At 38.3% G+C, this 26,430-nt stretch overlaps 1 protein-coding gene across 2 annotated transcripts in view; it reads right to left on the bottom strand.

Moving 5' to 3' along the window:
• DCC (DCC netrin 1 receptor) overlaps positions 1 to 26,430 on the bottom strand; it is a 975,841-nt gene that overhangs the window by 119,622 nt on the left and 829,789 nt on the right. The window contains exons 16-17 of one of the 2 annotated variants that reach the window (XM_038402401.2): positions 5,478 to 5,573; positions 1,475 to 1,713 (exon numbers count right to left, since the gene is read on the bottom strand). In XM_038402401.2, the coding sequence (XP_038258329.1) occupies positions 1,475 to 1,713; positions 5,478 to 5,573 (335 nt within the window). The remainder of the gene's footprint in view (positions 1 to 1,474; positions 1,714 to 5,477; positions 5,574 to 26,430) is intronic. The other variant, XM_038402402.2, reaches the window with a different exon arrangement.

Raw genomic sequence — 26,430 nt, 5'->3', positions numbered from 1 at the left:
TTACTATGAGATGACACTAACAAAGCTAGCTTTATATTTTTTGTTTGGCACCTGCAATTTTCCACTGGGCCTGCACGTGATGAACACACAGGGACAATGTGGACAATTTCATAATTGTCTAAAGGTCACAATAAATAATGCTGTGCTCTTTGGAACCTTGCTCTTACTATAGGAACTAAATTAATAAAACTATGGCTCGTTCTACTGTATTCCACATTTTACTGGGAATTGGAATAAATCTCTCAATGGGTATAATTACATCAAAATACAAAACTACACTATTTCAGAAGCCTTAATTTTTCTACACCGGAGCTTACTACACTGCCAACAAGTCCCATGTGTATGCTACATGAGCATATGAGGACTTGGTGATCTTACGGTTTAACACTGTGGTTCAGAACAGTGCTATGAGGTTGAGATAGCTATGATAGTAATTGTGACACCACTCATTCTGTGATACACTTGAAAAGATGTTCAAGATGTACTGTTATATAGTTAAGCATGTTTAACTAGTATCTCTTAAGACATTTAAGATCATCAGCATCTACAGTTGAAAGACAACTGGCCTGATTCTCCTCTCACTTACACTATTGTAAATCAAAAGCAGTGGTTACCAATGCAAAACTAGTGTAAGCAACAGAAAAATTAGGACCACTGAATGAAATTCCGGCAGATGTGTTATGGTCACTACTAGAAAAATTATGTCCAGAAGGGGGAGAGAGAAAAAAGTTTCCACCATTATTTTGTCATCTTTCAAAATCCACTTACACAGTGATATAGCTCAGAGTCTAAGAAGAAGAACCAGATTCTAATAGGTATTTCGGTGCCAAAAGATGAAGATAATTCTCTAGTGGGAATTTCAAATGCACCTATGTCCCTAATTCAGTAAATATTTTTAAAAATCTATCCCTAAATCCATGTTTCTAATCACAATTTCATTTACTCACTAGTGGCCCTGTGATCATAATAGGAACAATCTGTACTAGAGAATTATGTTTGGGGTGATGACCAGTCATTTATTGGTGAACATATTTGCAGTATATATGTGCAACTATTGAGAACAATTGCATGTTGCTCAAGAAGATAGCACCATATGGCAAGAAAAGTTAACCAGTAATTATGACATGGCATGACAGGAATGGTGAAGCATGTTCACCAGGAGTGATTTGGACATTATAAGATGCAGGATATGAATTGACTAAAGTATGTAAATTGATAGTTTATTTTTTCAGATGATTAATTATTATTATTTTCTCTCCTATCCCACATACATTTTAATATTTTGTTGGCATTAGTGTTTGAAAACATCTTTCATTTACAAGCAGTAGGATATTCATCCTATTACAGGCTATTTCCAAATTGAGACGTTTCCTGTTCACTTGGTGCTTTTTATAAATAAAAATATTTTTTTTATAAATAAAATACTAACACAAGAAATCATAGATCTTCAATTCATATCTCTTTATAACTTCACCTTGTATTTAGCACTTGTAGAATAGCTGGTTCTCCAACGGACAGTGTAAAAGCGAACCTCAGTAGTCTTTTGATTCTTTGGGACAGAGTTGTCTGCCCAGCTGACTCTCACTGCATCATGGGTAAGTGTAACAGCCTGGACACCTACTGGTGGGAGCATGGGGGTGGAGATATCTGGGACTGAGGTAGGGAAATCATCAAGCAAAGGATAAAAATCAACTTCTAATGGATCAATGGGATCTGGGTCAAAAACCACCAAATGAGCATTCAAAAAAAATGAATAGCAGTTAAAACAAAAACAAAACAGAACAATCACCAGTGGATACACATCACAATGGGTTAAATGATGAGAGGGGAACAGGAGAAGAATAGAAAGAGAGGCATTAATTGAAAAAGATAATACTGGTGTGTGTGTATATATACATATACAATATTTCACTTACATTACTGTAAATAAAGCTAACTAGCAATTAATGTTATTTTGCATGGCTTTTTCAAATACTTCCAGGTGTGCTTTGCTTTCTTGGTTCCAAAATGAAGTTGAAATGCATTGTTTCTCCTTAAAATGATTTACTTTGCAGAAAAAAGAAATACATAAATGATACATTATTAAAAATACATACAAAATAGTGTCATTCTAAAATACACTCTGATGTGTGTAGGAGTTACCTATGCTTTTCTCTCTCTCGCTCTCTCTGCAGCTTCTTTTGTTCTTTTAATGCTATTCAAAGGAGCAGTTCTACATCTGTTTAAACATTTGTCATGCAAAAGAGAACATAATTTTAATACTAAGATGGAGGTCCCCATTTGTTGATTTAAGAATGCCAGCATGATAAATGTGTGCATCCAGGTATGGATATGTGGATTGTTGTTTTCATCTCTGAGCGTGTTTTCTCCTTGAGACATAAGCACACTTCTTTTATGCATTTGGTGATCATGCTGCCTTCAGACAGATCAATAGACTGAACATAATGATATGCAGTGGTAGGTGAACTTAGTACAACATACAGAGGCAATCTGTGGTAGGTTTTATTACACAGAAAAGTTTGCTTCTGTTTCCAAAAATGCAGTTCCATATTGGAAAGCCATACTTGGCAGTTATCCAGTGCTATCTAAAACATCATGGGCCTGATTCTCCTCTCACTTCATTGTAATTCACTGAATTGACTTCAACAGAATTAACCCTGATTTACAACAATGTGATAGAAGAACTGGATTGCATGTCTTTTTTTTAACCTCTCAGTTTTAGGTGGTTAAACTACTACCTCTTAATGCAGAAAATGTGGTCAGAGCAGAGTCATTATGTTAAAATGTTACCTTTTAAAATATATATTTGCAATTTAAATACAAGATTATGATTTTACCAATCAAAAATTTCAGGAAGCAGTAGTTATGACACAGCACACATCACCATATTTTTTCCAAAATAACAGACTACGTAATTAATCAAAGTACAAATTAATCTGACATATCCCGATTGATAATTACTTCAGTTTGTCAGCTCTATATGTATTTCAAACTGCTGATACTCTTTGATCACCTTTTTTTTTTGTAATTAATTATTTAGGACTTCAGGAGGCCACAGACTTTGGAATAAAATATACAGAAGAAAAGCATGTTTAAAATTTTTGATGAGCAACTAGATAAACCTTTTATTGCTGCTTCATGCATCATCAGCTTCTTTAGAAGCTTGAATATAGATGCTTGGGAAAATAAAGCAATCTGGTAGTTCACCTATGGTTCCAAAATTCATTCGGACATTCTGCATAGCAGGATGGGTTGAAACTTCTTTGCCTATTCACAAAGAATATTGCTACTCTTAAGATTTCAGTTCCCAGTTCTAAACTGAAATTTTCAAGGAGATTTGTCTATAAACTGTGACATAATGAACACTTCTCATTTTTGTTTCTTTTTTGCTTACATAGTTAATGCTGTAAGGTAATATGCATTTGGTATTTTGGAAAATAAAACACTGCATCTTTTTTCTTTCTCCATAGTGACATACTGAATTCTGAAAGTCTGTTGTACAGAGGATCATGAAGAAAGACTAGGTCTAGCAAAATAAATGATTAGATTCAATCAAGATAATTCAGTTCTTGACACATGCCATCACTGAGCTGAGAAACAGTGGAATTTCTATAACCCTTTGGTGTCTGAAAATAGGTCCCTAAACACTTCCTCCACTTTTCAAAACAGAGTTATTTGCTGCTATTCATGTTCGGACATCTGTCATTTAGAAATTGCATATGCTGGATAAAAAAGTTTCTGCTTCATTTAAGTCTTATTTTGCTTGTTACATCATTTGAGATTATATGTTATACACATAAATTTCTATATCAGTGTATATATATATATATATATATATATATATATATATATATATATATATAAATCTTATGCACTGAAATATATACAGTAGTTAAATCTTCTTTTTCATTCAGGGCAAGTCAGCTCAACAACCACACAGGGCGTTCAACTAAAATGCTTCTCACTTTGCTCTTTCACGAATGACCCAATGGTACTGACTCGCTTCAGAAGCTGTATCCAGAGGGGTAAGAGATTAGATAGGAAGCTCCTTGTTAGAGCTGCTCTTAGAAGTAAAGTATGCTGAAAAATGGCATACTTGTAGACAATCCTTGGGTCAATTCACCAAAGTAGAACCCAAGCTTGACATACCTTTTTCACATCTGGATAACATTTCACTTATGAGAGGTCACATACATAAAAAAAATTCCCCACAGGCAACACAGATAATTCTTGATCTAGCAACAACATGGAACAAAAGGCCAAACAAACAAAAACAACACATGGATTATGAACCAAGTTCATCAAATAAAGATTTCAAAACACACATACTTAATCTCGCATGCCTAGCAGGAAGAACTGACCATTTCAGATACCACACCAGAAGTGATATTAACAATGTTGAAGTCACATGCTCACTGCTAGATATTACATCTGGATAAGGTTTCTCATATGGTTTCAATGCTTTTACATTGAATGTTTTTTCCCACCTTTGGGACTTTCCAAGATTTCTTAAGGGAATACTTCACAAAAACATACGGACAATGGATTGTTTTCCATTTGGAGCCACAGTGCTGCTATTTGATTTAATTATCCTTAATGGTTCACCCTAGTCAGTCTGTCTGTCAATGGTCCTTTTGCTCTCAGTGACATAAGCTTCCATCCTCCGAGGAAGTTCTTAACATAGGGGTGAAACACAAGGAAAAACTACCAAATGATGGTGTCACTCCAGAGGAAAATCATTTTTGTTTTTTTATTTATTTATTTTTGTTAACAGCTCTCTTCAGTCTCACCCACTCATCCCCAAAACCCATACATGTACAAAGGTCACCAAAGGAACCTTAAACCTAGTGGCACCCTGTTTTTTTGTACCAAGAATACATCTATGAAGAAAAATGTTGCATGGTAAGTAAGTAGCCTGATTAATACTGGGTATTCTGTTTTGTGTGAGTTTATATCATCATTAATTATTTGCAATACTTTCCTTCATCTTATCTGAGACCTGGCTACCTGACCCTATCTATTTCTGTGACTGTTCTTGGCTTTAATTAATTAATTGCAACTTAACAAAAATTATAAGAGATACAGAAAATAATTAAATTCTGTGCTTGATTTGTAACACCAGCCACAATTTTAACATGATCTTCAGATATTCAATTGCTCTGGGATTCATGCTGCTCCCAAGCCAACTCAATCAAACTACTAACGGTTGTCCAAGCATTACATTATTTTATATCCGCTAATGAAAATTTATCGCTGTAAAATATATTTCAGGAAAGTGTAATTAATTCATTATCTTATATCCATGTAGTTCAACCATTTAAAATGGGGTGGAAAAATAATAATGTTTTATTTTAGCAGAAAGTTGGATTTTGAAGAGCTCTTTTTTTATTGGCTTCCCAAAATAGTTTGCCTAATATGTAGGTAAGGCTAATGATAACTGATATGGAACAAAATAAAAATCAACATTGCCAACTCACCTGTCAATGATCTAGTGGTGGCACTTTCATAGAGAGGGACTCCTTCACCCACGTTGTTAAAGGCTTTTAAAGAAATTACATAATGGGAACTTGGCTCTGCAGGCAAAAACAAACAAGGCATAACACACATTGTTAAAATCAATGCTCTGAATCAGACTGGATTAGCATTTTCATGAAAAATAAATAAAATATGTTAAGTGAACGCCTGTTCAAACTAAACCAACAGCTAGTAGAGCTGCTTAGAAAACTGTCATGTTTTTGCTTTCATTCCATTCAGGCATCTAATTTAGGACCAACCTTATAGTCCTCTCTTTAATCTTAGTCTTTAATCAAAGTTCCCATTTAGTTCAATGAAAGTTTTGCCTGAGTAAGGACTGCAAGATCAGCCTTTTCTTCCACAAGAAGTAACTACTGATGCACAACTCTGCATGGAGGTTCATTCAAGAGTTCACATTCCCCCTGCATGTTGTATGGGGTTTTGCTTTGTGTCACTGTGCAGCATGGATTTAGTGATACACCAGGAATTGGATCCGCTGGCCTCTATATGGAAGGAAGGTTGTCAGTACAGATGCTATGGTTGCCATTCCATTTCAATAATAGGAAACATTCCTTTTTCCCAGCCCCTGATGAGGTCCCCAGCTCACCACCCAGATACTCACGCTGTGTATTTGGGGAACAATTTGAGGCCAAGATTTTAAGATCACTAACTATATATCTGACTTGTTTTTTGAAATGCATGTCAGTGCATTTAAAATGTTCCCCCTCACCACCATTTTGCTGCAGATTTTGTTCTGAACCAAAATTCGAATAACTCAGATACCATTATAATTCTTATATTGCTGCTGAGGAGTATATCTCACTCACTAACTTTGTGACAGAAAATATATTGGTAATAGCAATTTTACTACTGTTGATCTTACTAATATTGAGAATTTATCAAGTCTTGAGCTATCTGAATAATGCTGGCATCCTGACTTGAAGCTCAGACATATATCTGACGTATATCACTTTGGTGTGTAGTTAAGAGATTTATAATTTACTAAGTGTTGTACTAATGAAGACCACTAATCATCCAGGGATATACATCCAAAGCTATCCAGCTATGCTGTAAATGTGTGGGATGTGAAGGACAGAAGTACTGACATACAAGAATTAACTTTTGGCAACATGAATATTCTTTGATACCTTTATGTGTCATAGATTGCAATAGGAATATTCTAAATATATCCCCCAAAGGAAAGAAAGTAAACAGATCAGTTTTGTAATGCTTTTTGCTATTGTTTTAAAAAAAAATAAAACAATTCATTCTGCTGCATGTTCCCATGTGATACCTTCAGGGCCACATTTTCTTCAGTAGGGAAGTTGGTAGTTATTGTATTGATGTAAATTTTAACCAAGAATGCTGCATGCTCACATATGGGCCAAACATAGGGAACCACTTTCTTGAGATTCTTTATTTCACAGAAAGAAATGCTTTTAAGTGAGGAGACATGAATTAATGTTACGTTACAAAGGAATTGCTATGGAATTACATACTTTATCCACATTAATATTAAATGAGTTAGGAATGATAAATGTTGTTATACTGAATGAAATAATAATAATGAACAATGTATTGTATTGTGTTTCTAGTACCCCCGAATTTTGTAATAATATTATGTTGAGCAGAAACTGTGACATATTGGTTTAATATTCAGGTAAATGCTCTGTTCATTTCCAAAAAGAGCTAAAGTTTTAAAAGTGGCTAATAAATAACTGGAGCATTCTCATTAATAACACTCTACACTAAGTGTTCCACGGTTATTACTTCAATTGGTATTCACTGTAATATCATTCGTCATGATGAAATTATTTAGTATTCATGGAGACGTAATATAGATATTCATGTGATTTCTGCGATGCACTAGCTTACTATCTTAGATTTCTAATCTTTGTGGGTACCTGACTTTTTTATCTTTAGGTTCCATATGAAAATATAGTAGTTATTATAATTTTAAAAAATTGCCTAGTATTTTGCAAATTTTACAGTACGATTCTACAAGTTATTCTCTGAAAAGAAACATATCATGATCTACATGTCGAATCAAAACACATCTTGAATTTCCAATATTGAATACTTGAAATTAATTGCTCACAAATAATCTACTGACCAAAAATTATTCCTAGGAATTATTTGGCAAACAATTTCAAACAAATTCTTTGCAGAAAAATGTGATCTGGTCATAGAAAATCCACAAACAGAGGCTATATTCATCAAACACATTCTTCCTTACAACTGTCTATTGAGCTCTAAATTATTATCCACCATCTCTTATACACACACACACACACAGATGATACTTTCCTGCTTTCAAGTTTATAACTAATTTGGGTGAGGGTCTCATTAGCAAACATGGATCACGTTTCCTGAGAACTTGGTTTGAAATTTGACTGTGAGGAAAAGAATTATGGCTTTGAGTAACAAACAAGAAACGCTCAGGGGTTTCAGTGAAGTCTGTTGCTAATTAGGGCAATAAGTAATACACTAGGTCTCATTTAAAAAAATAAAAAATAATATTTACCATACTTTAAATAGGTGTTTATCCTCTTTTTTACGCCTTCAATGCATTCAAAGAGATCAATCATATTCCTTCTTAGCCTTCATTTTGCTATGCTAAACAAGCAAGCTTGTTTAATCTCCTCTCATAAAATAGGATCTGCATTCTCCTGTTCATCCTAATGACTCTTCTCTGCAACTATTCCAGTTTGAATTTACCTTTCTTGGTCATAGGGTGACCAGAAATATCTTTCAAATGAAGTCTTACCAGTGCCTTGTGTGATGTATTAATTTATCTCTACTGGAAATAACTTGCCTGATAAATTCTAGGATGACAAGGTGGGTTAGGTAATTTCTTTTATTAGACCAACTTCTGTTGGTGAAAGAGACAAGCTTTTAAGCTACTCAGAACTCTTTAGTTCTGACCTGCAATGAAAATTAATACATTGTACAAGGTCTGACCTGAAGAAGGTAGCTTAAAAGCTCTGTGTAGCTCAAAAGCTTGTCTCTCTCACCCACAGAAGTTGGTCCAATAAAAGATATTACCTCACTCACCTTGTTTCTCTAATACCCTGGGACCAACACAGCTACAAAACATGGCAAACATCCTAGGACCACATTTGATTTTTTTTTTTACAGCCAGATCACAATGGTGGCTCATAGTCATCTTGTGATTCACCAACACACCAGGGCTTCTTTATTCCTATGTCACTTTCAAGCAGCTTACTGCAGAAACTCCTATTATTAAACCCTAATGCTGTGGTATTTGAGCACAATATCAGAGCTACATCCTAGTCTGAATCTAAAAAACACTGCAGTAAAGTCAACTCCTGTTGCATGGCTAAATATTGCCTTTTAAATTGCACCCACTGTATATCAATATTACTTATGGGGCCACTCTGGAGTTGAGTTTTTTATTTCTGTATTCAATTTAGTTTTAAAATATAAATATTTAAAATGACACTCGGCACCCTTGACAATTAAAAAATACAATCCAAATAAGTCAAAAACACCAGTGTCAAAACAGCAACCATCATACAAGAAGCCAATTTTTTTCCCCACCTCAGTTTCCACAAAACCCTAATCTTTCAATTAAAATCTATTCCCAATTCCCCCTCCTACCTAACATTTCAGCTTTTTCCAAATGCTTACTCAGTACATGTGCTTTGAAGAGTGCCCTGAAACTCAATACCTTTGGGATATTTCAGACTAAAGATGGAGTCTCTACTTATTCTGAAAAATGTGTCCATTTTACTGTTATCTGAGATGCACATTTTACTATTACCTTCCAACTATATGTTTCTCTTTTGTTGTGTCTTGTCAGAAGCAGGGTCATAATCTCTTTGGGACTAGAAGATGTTAATGTAATACAATGAATAAATAATAATATAGATGAATTACAAAGCCAACAGCCCCTTCTCTCATATACCAAGGGAGTTCTAACTCCAGTAACTGCACCAATCTCAACTGTTGCAGTAAGGCACAGGGAGAATGGTGGTAGGTCGACCAGATGTCCCAATTTTATTGGCTTTTTTTAATATGGGCTCCTATTACCCTCTATCCCCATCCCGATTTTTCACACTTGCTATCTGGTCACTCTAAATGCGGGTCTATCAGATAGGCAAGTCACAAGTCATTATGGACTTTACACATCAAACCCACACCTTGAACTCTGCCTGAGAAGCAATGCAGATCTCAGAGTATTGGTGTTATGTGCTCTTGACAAGATTGCCTGCTTAACAAGTAGGGTGCCACCTCCTGCTCTAGCTTCTTGTACCAAGTTGGGTTAAGATGTAGCCCTGTATAGGACTTCTTACAGTATTCTACTCTTGGGAAGACAAAGGCCTGGAGGATCGTAGTGAGGTCTGCAGAAAGGGTGGGTAATCTCCAGACCAGATGCAGCTAAAACCAAGCCGTCTTGGTCATGGCTGCCATATGACTGTTTTACAAGAAACAGAATTCTAACAAAGCATCCGAACTGTAAATGTGATGAGTTGAGGGGAGCTTGCCCAGATGATACTGAGGAGCTGCTTGAGGGAATTTTGAAGCAGTGCCACTGATATAATTTCCTTAGGCCCCCTCGCTTGTGAAGGGTTGCTGTAGAGAGCTCTGCTTCATCACAGCCATTTACAAGTCCCCTCCCATCTTCCACCTCTTCTATACCTGGGATGGAGGTGGAAGGCCCAGCTGCACAGGAGGGAGTTCCCCTCCAGCAGAGGAAAGCTATACTGGACAGTCACAGCAGAATATGGCTCCTTTGAATCATTAGAGTGGCACAAAGGGGACATAACCTGAGAATCTGGCCCATTCTGTTTTCCATATCTTCCAGTTCCCTATCTCAGCCTGCCAACATCACTTCAGTTTCTCTGGATTGAACCTTATCTGCACCCCTTGAGTCCCATGAAATGGAGAGAGAGTGGAGTGTTGTCAGCATACTGAAACACTTCAACCCAGGCCTCAGCCCTACTAACAACCCCATGTATAACTTGAACAGGATGGGGGTGATAAGTTGGAATGCTACATGAGTGAGCCCTCAGAGCAGCCTAAAATTATTTCAAAGAGAAATGAAAAAGCCATTAAAAAGCAGTCCAATCTGCTCCCATTTAGGTCTGTGAAACAACCACATGCAATGACCAATAGTATCAACATATGTTGACAAATCTACTAACATCAGCATTACATATTGCCAGAAAGAGATCATTAAGCAATACAACAAGTGCCAAATGCAGGTTGAAAACCAGATTGACAAGAGCCATGGATGTCTGAGATGTTGAGAGCCCAGGTTTGGAACAAAGGTTTCCCAGCACATGCAGCAACTCAGTAAGCTGCACCACTGTAATTTGAGCAAAGGTGTCTGAGTCACTGCCTACTTCAAGATTTTGCTCTTTGAGACAACTCAGTGTGTATCTGAAGAATGCTCTCTGTAAAATAAGGAGGAATTTCTTCATAATGGGAGGCACTCAGATCTGGCCCCGGAGAAAACTGCTAAGATATAGCAAGTTACTCTATGCAGAATTCATCTGCTCTTTGAGATTGATATGGTGATGGCTGCAGAGCTGGTCAAGCATGCCAAGGTAATTCACTGCACTACCTGTAGGAATATAGTAGTAGATGTGATTCTACCGAGGGCTGGAAAGCCCAGGGAGGGATTCTGCTTTCTTCCTGAAGTTTCCTCTGAGGCAGCATGGGTGTGCATCACCACCAACACAAACATATTGAACTTGACAAATTGGAGAATTGATCTGATATTAATGAAATGAAATTCAAGAGAGACAAATGAAAGTCCTACGCTTAGGAGGGAAGTATCAAATGCACAAATAGAAAGTGGGGAATAACTCGTGAGACAGCGGGACAGCTGAAAAGGATCTGGGGATTATAGTGGATCACAAATTGAAAATGAGTCAACCGTGTGATATAGTTGTGAAAAAGGGTAATAAAATTCTTGCATGTATTATCAAGAATGTCGTATGTAGGATACGGGAGGTAACTGTCCCACTCTGTTCTGCACTGGTGAGGCCTCAGTTGGGGTACTCTGTTCAGGTCTGCGCATCACACTTTAGAAAAAATGCGGACAAATTGGAGAGAGACCAGAGGAAAGCCAGAAAAAATTATTAAATGTTTATAAAACCTAACCTATGAGAAAAGGTTTAAAAACTGGGTATTTTAGTCTTGAGAAAAGAGAGGGGACCAAATAACAGTCTTCAAGTATGTCAAAGGCTGTAAAGCATACTGTGATCAATTCTTCTCCATGTCTACTGACGGTAAGACAAGAAGTAATCAATTTATTCTGCAGCAATGGAGATTTAGGTAAGATACTAGGCAAAGCTTTCGCAAAAAGAAAAGGAGTACTTGTGGCACCTTAGAGACTAACGAATTTATTAGAGCATAAGCTTTCGTGAGCTACAGCTCACTTCATCGGATGCATTTGGTGGAAAAAACAGAGGAGAGATTTATATACACACACACAGAGAACATGAAACAATGGGTCTATCATACACACTGTAAGGAGAGTGATCACTTAAGATAAGCCATCACCAGCAGCGGGGAGGGGGGGGGGAAAGGAGGAAAACCTTTCATGGTGACAAGCTTTGTAACAATAAGGAGAGTTAAAGACTGGAATAGGCTTCCAAGAGATTATGAAATCTCTGTCATTGGAGGTTTTTAAGAACACGTTGGACACATACCTGTCAGGGATTGTCCAAGGATACTTGATCCTGTCTCAGCACAGGGGTTGGTATTAGATGACCTCTCAAGGTCCCTTCCAGCCCTACATGTCTATGATTCTATGTGACTTAATGTTACAATAAATCCCTGATTCAGCATATTTTCAAAGCCATTAGGTGCAGTGAGACTACAAAGAAACAGCAAGATTGACAAGTTCTCCATCTTGCACAATCTTATCCTTTCCCCTGTGAACAAGACTGAAAAGTAGACCTGAACCCAGTATAAGAAACTTATATCCTATTTAGAAACAATCTTTTAATCCTATTAGCAGCCTTTAATCATATTAGCTGTTCTCTTTATAAAATATTGCATTAGCATAGCATTAACAACGTGTCATGGTGATGCTCAAAGAAGTTAATTTCTTCTTACCGCACTCCTGTAGTTACAGCTAGATAAATGAATTTTTACTTTCTGCATTTAACTTCTGCTATGCATTGTATACAAACCACCTTCCACCTCAGAAATGGCTGCATTTCAGTGATGGATAAGATCAACACTATAATATCAGGTTTCAGAGTAGCAGCTGTGTTAGTCTGTATTCGCAAAAAGAAAAGGAGTACTTGTGGCACCTTAAAGACTAACAAATTTATTTGAGCATAAGCTTTCGTGAGCTACAGCTCACTTCATCGGATGCATTTGGTGGAAAATACAGTGGGGAGATTTATATACACACACAGCGAACACGAAACAATGGGTTTTATCATACACACTGTAAGGAGAGTGATCACTTAAGATGAGCCATCACCAGCAGCATGGGGGGGAAAGGAGGAAAACCTTTCATGGTGACAAGCAAGGTAGGCTATTTCCAGCAGTTAACAAGAACATCCGAGGAACAGTGGTGGGTGGGGTGGGGGGGGAGAAATACCATGGGGAAATAGTTTTACTTTGTGTAATGACTCATCCATTCCCAGTCTCTATTTAAGCCTAAATTAATTGTATCCAGTTTGCAAATTAATTCCAATTCAGCAGTCTCTCGGTGGAGTCCGTTTTTGAAGTTTTTTTGTTGAAGGATAGCCACCCTCTTGTCTGTATTCGAGTGACCAGAGTGATTGAAGTGTTCTCCAACTGGTTTTTGAATGTTATAATTCTTGACGTCTGATTTGTGTCCATTTATTCTTTTACGTAGAGACTGTCCAGTTTGGCCAATGTACATGACAGAGGGGCATTGCTGGCACATGCTGGCGTATATCACATTGGTAGATGCGCAGGTGAACGAGCCTCTGACAGTGTGGCTGACGTGATTAGGCCCTATGATAGTGTCCCCTGAATATGTGGACAGAGTTGGCAACGGGTTTTGTTTCAAGGATAGGTTCCTGGGTTAGTGGTTCTTGTGTGTGGTTGCTGGTTAGTATTTGCTTCAGGTTGGGGGGCTGTCTGTAAGCAAGGACTTGTCTGTCTCCCAAGATCTGAGAGAGTGATGGCTCGTCCTTCAGGATAGGTTGTAGATCCTTGATGATGCGTTGGAGAGGTTTTAGTTGGGGGCTGAAGGTGATGGCTAGAGGCGTTCTGTTTTTTTCTTTGTTGGGACTGTCCTGTAGTAGGTGCTCGTTCACCTGCGCATCTGCTAATGTGATATATGCCATCATGTGCCAGCAATGCCCCTCTGCCATGTACATTGGTCAAACTGGACAGTCTCTACATTAAAGAATAAATGGACACAAATCAGACGTCAAAAATTATAACATTCAAAAACCAGTCAGAGAACACTTCAATCTCTCTGGTCACTCGATTACAGACCTGAGGGTGGCTATCCTTCAACAAAATAACTTCAAAACCAGACTCCAACGACAGACTGCTGAATTAGAATTAATTTGCAAACTGGATACAATTAACTTAGGCTTGAATAGAGACTGGGAATGGATGAGTCATTACACAAAATAAAACTATTTCCCCATGTTATTCCCCCCCACCCCCCACTGTTCCTCAGTTGTTCTTGTTAACTGCTGGAAATAGCCTACCTTACTTGTCACCATGAAAGGTTTTCCTCCTTTCCTCCCCCCCCCCCCCCGTGTTGCTGGTGATGGCTCATCTTAAGTGATCACTCTCCTTACAGTGTGTATGATAAAACCCATTGTTTCATGTTCTCTGTGTGTGTATATAAATCTCCCCACTGTATTTTCCACCAAATGCATCCGATGAAGTGAGCTGTAGCTCACGAAAGCTTATGCTCAAATAAATTTGTTAGTCACTAAGGTGCCACAAGTACTCCTTTTCTTTTTTATTATAATATCAGTGGATAAAATAGGCCAGGTGATTTGGAATTTTTGCTTGGTTAGCAAAGGAACACTTTAAGTGATAATTGTTATTATTAAGAATGAAATGAAAATACATGTCTTTTGAACACATTTTCAGTAAATTAAAAGAACTACCAATATATTGGCCATTCTCTAATATACTAGAACTTGCATTTGTTTTTCATCTTTTTGTTAAATTGTATGTTGCATTATAACAGAGAGGAAATTACTGTATTTAAAAAACATTTTAGAACAATGCAATTTAAACTAGCTTTATAGGGTGTACTTCAAACTTTTCTTCTGCATGTCTATAAAATGTAGGTCTAACTCTCCTATTTGTTTCAGAGTAGCAGTCGTTTTAGTCTGTATCCCCAAAAAGAAAAGGAGTACTTGTGGCACCTTAGAGACTCAAATAAATTTGTTAGTGTCTAAGATACCACAAGTACTCCTTTTCTCCTTTTTGTGTACATGAAAAACCAAGGATTTGTGCACACAACTGTAAGCAATGGGAGCATCTACAAATAGTGAAAGTTGAACCTTGGCTGTAGATGTGAAAATTCAGCCTATAATATTTTCCTAGGCCAAAAGGTTTAAATTTAGTGCCCAAATTCAACCAGCTAAATACATATTTAGGCACCTAAGTAAATGGCCTGATTTTTGAGATACTGAAGATATGAGAGTGTGAACCTCCTAAAAAAATCAGGTGGCTTTTGTTTAGGTTCCTAAATATAAACTTAGGCTCCTGAATTAGGCACTCAAGTCTAAATATTTTGGCCTATCAAAATATGATGGGCTGAACTTTTAAACCTGCTGCAGAGAATAAAGAATGATTTTATGATTAAAACGTTGGACTGGGATTCAGGACACCTGAGCTCATATCCTGGCTCTGCCACAGACTTCCTGAGAGACTTCATTTTTCCATGCCTTAGTTCCCTGTTTGTAAAATGGCATTAATCATGCTGCTACCTTTTGTCTCCTCTCTATTTAGCCTCTTTGCGGCTATGCTCTTTGTGCAGGGGCTGCCTCTCACTATATGTTTGAACAGGGCCCAGCTGTGCTAGGCACTGGTCTCAGTTGGATCATCCAAACACTATGGTAATACAAATAATAATAACATAATAATATATAAACACTTAGTTACATTTAAAAATAGTGATTACGTTTAATTTATAATGGTGCCCAGGGACTGCAGTGTTACCATGCTGCTGCCGCCCAGGGATTCAGGGGTGGAGAGAGGTCCTGGCTCACCTGTTTTGCAGAAAGGCCCAATCTTGCCCTCCATTTTTCATCCAATGCCAGTTATTAACCTAATCCACTAAAAATGTAATGGCGAGTGTTATAGGAGCAAATTCTGCAGTCTTTACTCAGGCAGGCCTACTGACTTTCCTAGAAATTCAACTGGAGTCAGTACCACAGGATTTGGCCTCTTCTGTGACCTATATAGTAATGTTTCACTTGGATGACTCCTTCAGCACTCTGCTTCCCTGACTTCCGAAGACAGTCAATGAATCATTATGAGAATTAGATGTATGCATATCCATAGGGCCAATGTGTCTTTTCAGGCAACAAACAATCCTAAGGCACTGAGGTAGTAACACTACTTTCAACTGGTGAGTTTCATGATATTAAAATATTTCATTGTGATTGGCTGTTAATTGTGCCACAATATATTGGAGTCAATTATGTATATATAGAGATACATGTACTGCCTCTAGAAATACTTTGTTTCTAAAAAATTAGGGAGTTTGATTCTCATTATAAATTCTCTCTTCTCTGTTAAACAATCATCTGCATTATTTTAATGAAGTTCAGGAGATCCCATCAAGAGCAAATCCCATCTATACAGTAGCTTTTAAGATGTCATCTCATCATGCATTATACCTGCTCACTGATTTCTCTTGAGTCATGTCCTATGTGCATCATAACAAAGCATACGGGCTTTCAAAGAATGACTGTAACTTGAACATGCTTAGAAACAGGTCTCCTCCCCTGTGGAGACATGAACCTTTACAACTCCCACAGTGCATTACAAGCTCAGTGCATACTGTATAAGTTATAAAGCTAAATAAGTTTAAAAAAATAAATGGCACATGCGTTTGGAATTTATGTTAGAAACACAGCTGAAATCAGTAAAAGTTAAACAGTATAGCAGAAACTAAAGCAAAAGACATATGGACAAATGAATTAAAAATAAATAACCATAATCTACAAGGCATTCTGGCTTCCTAGTAAAATGCACTCACTGTGTGAGTAGTGTAAACTCGGCTTTGTGCAGGATTTCTTTGGGTACATGCACAGAAAGTAATACTGAGACTTTTGGAGCAGGAAAAGGCTGTCTGACTTCACAGAAATGGTACTTGCATTCAGGAAAATGTGAATGTATGTACTTAGGATCTGTTTCACAGTTTTGCTCTGCTCTGCATCAGTCTGCTGAGGCAAGGTGAGGCAGATGTAAGCCTATCTAAGGGCACACTACTGAATTTTGTAGAGATAACAAATCTTAGAGAAAATTCATTTGTCACTTGATTATTACCATTTGGTAATAATCCTGTCATTTTGCCAATATTTATGAGCAAATATATGTAACTTAATTATTCCTTTGTGATATTTGTATCATTTATGCAGGAAACTGGGCCCAAGTTTATTCTTGGGCATTCTGCGCTGCAGCAAGGAACACTACTATTAAAATCTAGCTTTTATTAATTCTTTTCACCACTAGACAGGAAAGTGCTTTGCGAAGGAGGTAGATGTCATTCTGTCCACTTTACAGATGGAGGCAGCGGGAGATGAGTGACTTTCTCAAGGTCACCTAGCAGGCTAATAGCAAAGGCAGGAATAGAACGCAGGTCTTCTGAGTTTCTATCCAGTGCGCTAGTCACTAGGCTACATTGCAGCATTGCCCTGGTCTCTTGTTCTCCTATTCAACTTTAGTTGTCTCTCTCTTCTTTCACTCTCACTAGATTTCAAATCTTGCCCTCGATGAGTGAGGAGACAGACACAGCATCTGCTGCAGGATTGTGGTGCATGGTGGAGAGAGGCAAACTCTGGGACCTCATGTGAGAATTATGTGTTTGAGGGAAAGCCTGTGCATGCTGCAATGTCCACCTTTGGTTTAGAGTCTGCCCATCCATTCAGAAAAAGGAGTAATAATACTTGCTTTCTCCCACCTTTGTCTGTCTTGCCCATTTAGATGGTAAGACCTTCAAAGTGGGGCATGTCCATTACTGTGTGTGTGAACAGTGCCCAGCACAATGGGACCCTGGTTTCTATTGACCCACTATTTCTGTAAAGATACTATTGTAAGCATAAGAACAATAACCAGAGTGGTAGGAGCTTGAGAGGAGATATCCAGCACCTGACCTGTAGAGATATCCAGCACCAAGCCTCATTACACAGGTTGGCAGAAATTCACCCTCGCTGAAGGCCAGGACAAGGCCTCTGTACCACTCAAGATCAGGACTGAAGCAGCACATGTCTTGTGTTGACCCTCTGCTCCAGAGTGAGGCCTTGTCTACACCTAAAACAGGATGACCTAGTTGTATCACCCAGGGGTGTGAAAAAGTCACACCCCTGAGAGATGTAGTTAAGCCAACCTAAGCCATAGTGTAGATGCTGCTGGGTCTGTGCACTGAAACCAGGATCTGAGGCCACAATACAGGGAGAAGGAAAGAAGGAAGGAAAATCAATCTGTGTAATGTTTGGTGCAATGTACCATTTTGCAGTCATTTCTCAGAGTAAGGAAATAGAATGAACAGTCCCTGGAGTTTTGAAATGCTTCTTCGTGTTAGTGCTGTGCTTTAATTTGATCTTTGAGGGAGGCAGTGGAGCTGCATAAAGCATAACATGTTTTTGTTTGATTTCTACTGCTCCATTTTGTTTTAAAAAAAATGTAAAGGGAAGAGAAAAACCTAAACCTATAATGAAAAAAACACTTTTGTTTCCTTTCATGTCTTTGTTGGAATCCACAACTGTCATCTGCAGAGATTAAACAAAATGAAGAGATCTCTCGCTCTCGCTTTGCAGCAAACCAAAATAATTATTTGCTTCATTTATGTATGAGGGTCAAATTTAAACTAATCTGTAGTTAAAAGGGAATTGAATTCAATGAAGTCCTTGATGTTCCCTATCCTATGTTCATTAAAATATAACTTCAGATCTCAAGTGCTTCAGGCTGCTTGTATTTGTTGATATTCTCTTTGTTCTCATTCTGTGAGCAATGACGTGATCTCCAATGTTTAATGGATAGAACTATAGTGCACTACCGTAAGGGAACATGGTAGCTGCAGGAGGCACAACTCTGTAGAGATAGCTAGGCATCCCATGTGCCTCAGAAAGGGTCTCTGAACTGGCTCCACATAGGCCAGCACTGAGGTATGTAATGGGGAGAATGCTATGTGCTCCAGGTTTACTTTGAACCAGTGGCTTCAACACCCTCTGTGAGCAGGTTGGCTTGGGTACAACTGCTATTCCTCCCATGAGCCTTTGGCTGGTTGGGAAGTGGATTTCACCTCACCAATTTATCTGCATTTATCCTGCCTGGAACCTGACTACTCAAGTTCTACTGATGAGAAGCAGATTTCAGCCAAAATTAATACAATGTAAAATATAATGTAGTGTTGCAACACATTGAAAAGCCACAAAATCAAATTTAACACATCCCAAAATTTTCTTGTACTGTTCTACTCACATATGATAAATGATTAACGTGAAGGCGCTTGAAATAACTCTAATTAATTCACTTTTCATCATTTTTTTTATACTCTTGTTATCTACACTTCGTTCAGTGTAGGAAACAAAAACTATCTAGTAAGTTTCATTTTGCTTTTCTAGTCAATTTCACCTTCCTGCTCCTCACAGTTATTGCAAGTCTGCAACATTTGGTTTGCAAGCACTGTAGGGGAGCTAATTCCATTTAACATTCATTTAAGGAGTGAAACTCTGGTTATATATAACCACTAGTTGGTAGTCTTAACAGGGTATATTACCACTGGGGAAATTCTGCGCCACTGCACATGCGCAGAATTTGTGTCCCCTAGCAGATTTTTTTTTCCTCTGTAAAAATACATTCTGCCAGAGAGGCACTAGAGTTATACGTTTCACCCACCAGTGGCTGCTGTGGTGCGAGAACAGAGGATAGACGCTCACCAACTAGAACAGCTGATTGAGGAATGCAGCCTCTGTTCTCTCCCTAATCACCCTGTCTGCGGGGCCAGAAGAGGCGGCACATATGATGGGGGACAGACGCAGTGGGGCACATGGGGCTTCTGGGGGGGGCACAGACTGTGGTTCAGTGGAGGGGGACAGTCTGGGGCAGAGGCTGAATGGGAGTGGGGTGCAGGGCCACATGGGATGGGGGAGTGGGTGCATGGAGACAGGAGTACAGGGACACATGGGGATGGGGGAGGGGTGCAGGGACACATGAGGTCAGGGGAAGGGAGGGTGCAGGGAGGCATGGGGTGAGGCAGAGGTGCCTGACTGAATGAGAGAGGCTCATCCAGGGTCTGCATGGGGAAGGCTCCACAACTCCCTAACTATCCCTCCCCCCAAAAACCCCCCAAACTGATCCATACTTCTCCCACTCACACCCCAAAAGCCTCCAGCTTCAATCCCAGCCTCCTTCCCAGCAATTACTTCCCTTTCCCTCAGCTCCTCCATTACCCCTGACTCTCCCAAGCTTTTGCATTGCTTCTGAGGAGTGCAGGAAATGTGTTTCTGTATTATAGTTTAAAGGAATTATTACTCAAAGTTCTTTATTAATATGCCTAGTAAGGAATCTATTTGTCAAAAAAAATTAAAAAAGAGAACTTTGCCTGAACCTTTTTCTTTGTCTGTATTGTTACAGACATACTTGTTGACAGGTATTTTGAAATAAATTACCAAAATAATTGAAATTGGCATGATTATATTGTGTTATTTTGACAAATAAAATATGCAGAATTTTGCAGAATTTTAAAATATTGTGTGCAAAATTTGTGTGTGTGTGTGTGTGTGTGTGTGTGTGTGTGTGTGTGTGCAGAATGCCTTCAGGAGTAGTATATGAAAAGCATAGAACTACAGCATGTAAGTGTGGTTAAAATGTTTCTCTGTGTGAGTTTTATTAGTAGTATTGATGCTTATCATTTATAGTTTAACCCTTATTTTCCAAACTACTGGTTAACAAAAGGTTGGTTACATCCCCTAGGCTTACATCATGGGGTCATTATTTCCATAGATGGGCAGCTTCAGTCCTACAGAGCCATTAAGCTCTATAGGGCTTAAGAGAACCAAAAACTTCCATAGAGCTGCTCTACTCCACAGTAGTGGAGTCTCTCCTTCCATCTATTCTCCTAAAAGCAACACAGGAGCTTAGTTTTGATGCTGCAAAGTTTAACTGAAACTCTCAGTTTTATGAAGTGTTCAAATATCCCTGCGAGATTTTTAAAATCAGGATTTACGTGAATATAGTGCCAACAATGTACAAGGTATTTTATAGGGAAGAATGAAGTCAAAAATAGAAATTCTTATTTGAGCAGTTTAAATCAGCAAAAAACACAAATTCTTTAAAAAGTCCTTATCTAGATTATGTACAAGGGTTGTGTTTTAGGAGATTCAATTCCAGGGGTGGTGAAAAAGCATCAAAGGGTTACATTAAAAAAAGAATAATATTTAAAGGTATGTACTCCTGTTTCCCAAAGAAACCCTTGCATGTGCTTGGTACATGAACTCCTACATTACCATCACACTCAAGGAGATCAATTTGATTTCTTTCTTAGGTGAGATTAAGACGCTTAGACATGAAAGTCCATATTTTTAAAATATATTTAGGCATTGCTGCATTCAGAGTTACAGCACTTAAGTCTCATTTTCAAAAGTGATTTAGGTATTTATGAGTCTTTGAGATTTTGACTCCTAAATTATATTTTCTTCTTCTGTTCAAAAACAGGTAAAAAGGGAAAGATGTACTTTAAACAATGAAATTCACATTCCTTTAATTTACTGAAATTCAATACTGTGTTCATCTGAAATTTGATTAGTAAGGGTTTTTTCAACTGTTAAATAGTAACAGGTAGTTTTATATAGTACTCCTCATACATAGATCTCAGGTATTTTACAAAGAAAAGGAAACATCATTATCAGGGAAATTGAGGCAGAGACAGTTGAAGTATCTTGCCCAAAAGTCACACAGCAGGTCAGTTGCAGAACTGAGACTAGAACCCATATCTCCTGGCTCCCAATCTAATACCCTATACTTTGGCACACACTGCCTGTCCTTTCACATTCTCACCAAAGTATTGTTTAATATTGTTTATTTGCTCTCTCGCATATGTTATTAACAAAGAAATAAAACTTTAAAGACCATAAAATGTTTCATTCAGATTATCATAGTGAATCAGTTGTTCCAATGCCAGACTTATTCATTGTTCACTTACTCAAAGTTTTTGTCGATAGTCGCACATTTAGTAAACTCTGGTATGCTTCTTTCCTATTCTTTTTCACTTTTGATTTCATGAGTAAGTTTTAACACAAAGCTCCATGGATGAGAGCCCAGTCATCTCATTACAAGGTTTAATGCCTTTTGAGTTGGATCAGTATAAAAATCATTATAACTTATGTGTAAAAGATTAGAATGGGCATGTGTGGAAGTTCCAGTATTGAGCATTTGTCAAAACATCCATTAATCAGGCAATAACCTTGCTACTTATAATCATAAGGGGGAAAAAATAGAGCACATTGCAAATGGGCCTTCTTGTTAGAATTATTCATTTGGGAATCAGTCAACCACTGATTTCTTTGACACAGAAGAGGTTAAATGACAGCAGTGGATGATTGCACCTGAAATTTATGAGACTGACACAAATATCTTTCAAACACCGCAAAAGAAAATATAACAAATTCTTCACTGACAAAGCTGAAGTTATTCCAGATTTTTATATTCTGATATGCCCAAGAAGAGTATCTCCCAAGCAGTATGACCATTTTAATTTATGCTGACTTTCAAGTGTTAGTACTCGCCAATCATATTCAAGATGATCACCACAAGAAAGGGAGCCCCCAACAGTTATTAAGACAAAATGAGTGCTGTCCTTTATGCTTTTGAAGTGATTTATTCAATATTCAAGCTGTACAGTTTGGGTTACTTCTGGAGCAAGCAGCTTAAGGCTGATTAGGTAATTAAGAAGGCTTCTGGGATACTAAAAGTCCATGAAAACCTGAGATGAGGTGCAGGTAGACAGATCAAGGCATGATGTTTTGTTTGGGAGATCACATGTTATGAAGAACCAGCTATTTTGGTGTGATATTGCCAGACACCGAGAGAAATAAAGTAATGTATTTATTGGACCTGCTAAAATAACCTATTCCAGGAGATTGTGGGTCTTTGGCTCCATCTAATGGATAGCCCATTAAGAGGTTGATGAGTCTGCTACTGCTTCCAGCTGGTGGATTTAGGGCCAGATTTGTAAAAGTATTCAGGTATTTAATGCTGCTGATAGAAACCTAGTGGGATTTTGAAAAGTACATAGGCACCTAATCCCATTGAAATTGGCACCTATCTGCATCTTGAACAGAAGGAGGAGGAGAACATTTACTGAGGAGATGCAGGATCCCCCTATTTTAAAAATGTCTAGCTACTTATTGGCTAACTTGGGGAAGAAGGAAGCTGATTGGTTCCTCACCCTCCCTTTTTAAACCCTAGCCTGGGCCATATGGAGCCTCTTGTGCTCTGTTCCAGCAGCCCCACCCTCTCTGTCCTGAATTGCTAGTTCAAAGCTATGTTTTGCAGATGTTGTGGATCTGACCAATCACCAGTTTGGGGGTCAGGAAAGAATTTTTGATTCTCAGAAGGACCAGATTGGCAGAGGCATGGAGAATTTTTATGCCCTTCTCACAGCATCCTGGAGAAACAGTTAAGTTAAATAGGAACAGTATTTAATTATTGATAGTACTTTGTAAGGATGGTAGTTCATTTCAACTTGTGGCCAGAAATAAAAAACCTGGGATTTTACTGATGGACCTTGAGCTCATGGGATAGGGATGGTCTTGTGGCCTTTGAGGGCCAAGGTCCCACCTTTTTAGTACCTTGTGCCATGTTATAGAGTGAGTGGGTGGTAGAACTCAGCAGAGTGAGTGAGTCCTAGGGGTTGGCTGAGGAGAGACTACCCCGAGTTATACTAGGAGCCCTGTAATCCCAGCACTTAAAATGCCTGGTACGTGACAGGGCGGGTGATCGCCTCCCCTGTGTTTAAATTTAATAAAGTTGTGGCCTGTCACTTAAAATCCATCCCTGCCCTGTTTACATCAATTTCTTTTGCTTACATTTCTAATACTAAAGTTCAGCTCAGGTACTTGCTGAATGCCACTCCCCTACCTGACCATCACTAAATTTAGGGTTAATGATATTGGATCGTAAGCCTTTAGCTAGTGCACTACTGAATACATTGCCTATTCTGCCTAATTGGCAGAAACTTAACACTAGAGGGGAAAAATGCACAGGAACAAATTTTTTTTAATGGCAGGTGACTGACTAAAGATTTAACATGTCAGAATCAGTGAGCAGAGTGTAGGTGAGGCACTCAAAGGTGCGTGACAAATCTAGTTTATCACCTGGCTCATCCATGTATTACAAATATTATGTTACCACAGCTTGTACATATCTATATAATGATTGCCACTGTCTGTCACTCTGAAGCTTAATGTCATGTTTGAACCTAGAGCAGAGAGAGGTTCCTGGGGCAAGAGGTAGGAAAGTGGGGAGGTAGGCAAGTGGTACTGCTGGGTCCAAACAACTGGGAAGGAAGGTTGGTATGTTGTGGTTAGGTGATAAAAGCCAAAGTTGTAACACGTTATGGATCCAGTCCTATTCAACATACTCATAAATGATCTGGAAAAAGGGGGAAACAGTGAAGTGGCAAAATTTGCAGTTGATACAAAACTACTCAAGATAGTGAAGTGCCAGGCAGACTGCAAAGAGCTACAAAAGGATCTCTCAAAACAGGGTGACTGGGCAACAAAGTGGCAGATGAAATTCAATGTTGATAAATGCAAAGTAATGCACATTGGAAAACATAATCCCAACTATACATATAAAAAGATGGGGGTCTAAATTAGCTGTTACCACTCAAGAAAGAGATCTTGGAGTCTTTGTGGCTAATTCTCTGAAAATATGCACTCAATGTGCAGCAGCAGTCAAAAAAGTGAACAGAATGCTAGGAATCATTAAGAAAGGGATAGATAATAAGACAGATAATATCATATTGCCTCTATATAAATCCATGGTATGCCCAAACCTTGAATACTGTGTGCAGATGTGGTTGCCCCACCTCAAAAAAGATATATTGGAATTGGAAAAGGTTCATAAAAGGGCAACAAAAATTATTAGGGGTATGAAACGGCTACCATATGAGGAGAGATTAATAAGACTGGGACTTTTCAGCTTGAAAAAGAGATGACTAAGGGGGGATATGATAGAGGTCTATAAAATCATGACTGATGTGGAGAAAGTAAATAAGGAAGTGTTATTTACTCCTTCCTAGAACACAAGAACTAGGGGTCACCAAATGAAATTAATAGGCTGCAGGTTTAAAACAAACAAAAGGAAATATTTTTTCACACAATGCAAAGTCAACCTGTGGAACTCCTTGCCAGAGGATGTTGTGAAGGCCAAGACTACAACAGGGTTCAAAAAAATAACTAGATAAATTCATGGAGGATAGGTCCATCAATGGCTATTAGCCAGGATGAGCAGGGATGGTGTCCCTAGCCTCTGTTTGCCAGAAGGTGGGAATGGGTGACAAGGAATGGATCACTTGATGATTACCTGTTCTGTTCATTCCCTTTAGCGCACCTGGCATTGGCCACTGTCGGAAGACAGGATACTGGGCTAGATGGATCTTTGGTCAGACCCAGTATGGCTGTTCTTATGTGTGTACATTGCAGGTAGACAATGTGCATGCTTTGCACTTGCATTCTTTCTATGTGTGGTGCCTAACAGTTTCTTCCAGCAAGCACTCTCACCTCATAAGACGAATTACACCCAGACAACAGCGCAGGCTTTTAACTAGTATAAGTATATGCACTGGATACTCGGTGAGTGATTATTGGTAACCTGTACTGGCAAAGTGGATAGGGCTTTTAAACTGTAGAAGCTGAGCAGAAGAGTGGAGGGATGGTTTTATGGTTAAGACATAAGACAGGAATTCTGGGTTTGGTTTCTAACTCAGCCAGAGACACACTGTATGATACTGGAAAGTCACTTGATGTGAAATCCTGGCTGACAAAACTCACATTGATTTCAATGGGGGCAGGATTTCACTCTTGCACTTTCTGTGCCTCAGTTTATCATCTGTAAAATAGGAATAACACCACTTCCTTTTTCCATCCTTTGGCATATTTTCAACTGTAAGCTCCTTATGGAAGTAATTCACATGTATGAGGTGATTATGCAGTGCCTAGCTTAATAATAGCAAATTATAACATGCCCACAAGTTTATGGGTAAAAAACAACAGTAAGTTATCCTCATGTTTACATTTTCATTTGCATCTCATGTCCACGTCTATCTTTTTTGACTGTAAGATCTTTGGGGCAAGAACTCTTTCTTATTGTGTATTGTACAGTGCTGAACACATAGATAGTTCCTTGAAAGAGGTTTATGTATGCACTCATATATGGTGTGTACAGAAGTGGTAGCAAAATTGCAGAGTCATGTGATAAACTACATTTATGTAGCATCTTTGACACCTCACCTATATAAGAATATTAATGCATTCCACACACCATTTCTTCTACTCTTTGGTAGCCCTGCTTTATCTTATACCTTGTTATTCTATCCTAATCTATTCCACTTTACTCAGGTTTTATGTTACCCTAATTACCATAGTATCTAAGCACCTACCAATGGTACATTAATTTGTTGGTTACTTTTTCTGCTGCAACCCCACTCATCTACCAATTGATACTCACGCCCATTTGCATCAACTCTCA

The sequence above is a fragment of the Dermochelys coriacea genome, chromosome 5 (genome assembly GCF_009764565.3).
Source record: "Dermochelys coriacea isolate rDerCor1 chromosome 5, rDerCor1.pri.v4, whole genome shotgun sequence".
Lineage (NCBI taxonomy): Eukaryota > Metazoa > Chordata > Testudines > Dermochelyidae > Dermochelys > Dermochelys coriacea.
This window is presented reverse-complemented; position numbering and strand designations above follow the sequence as displayed.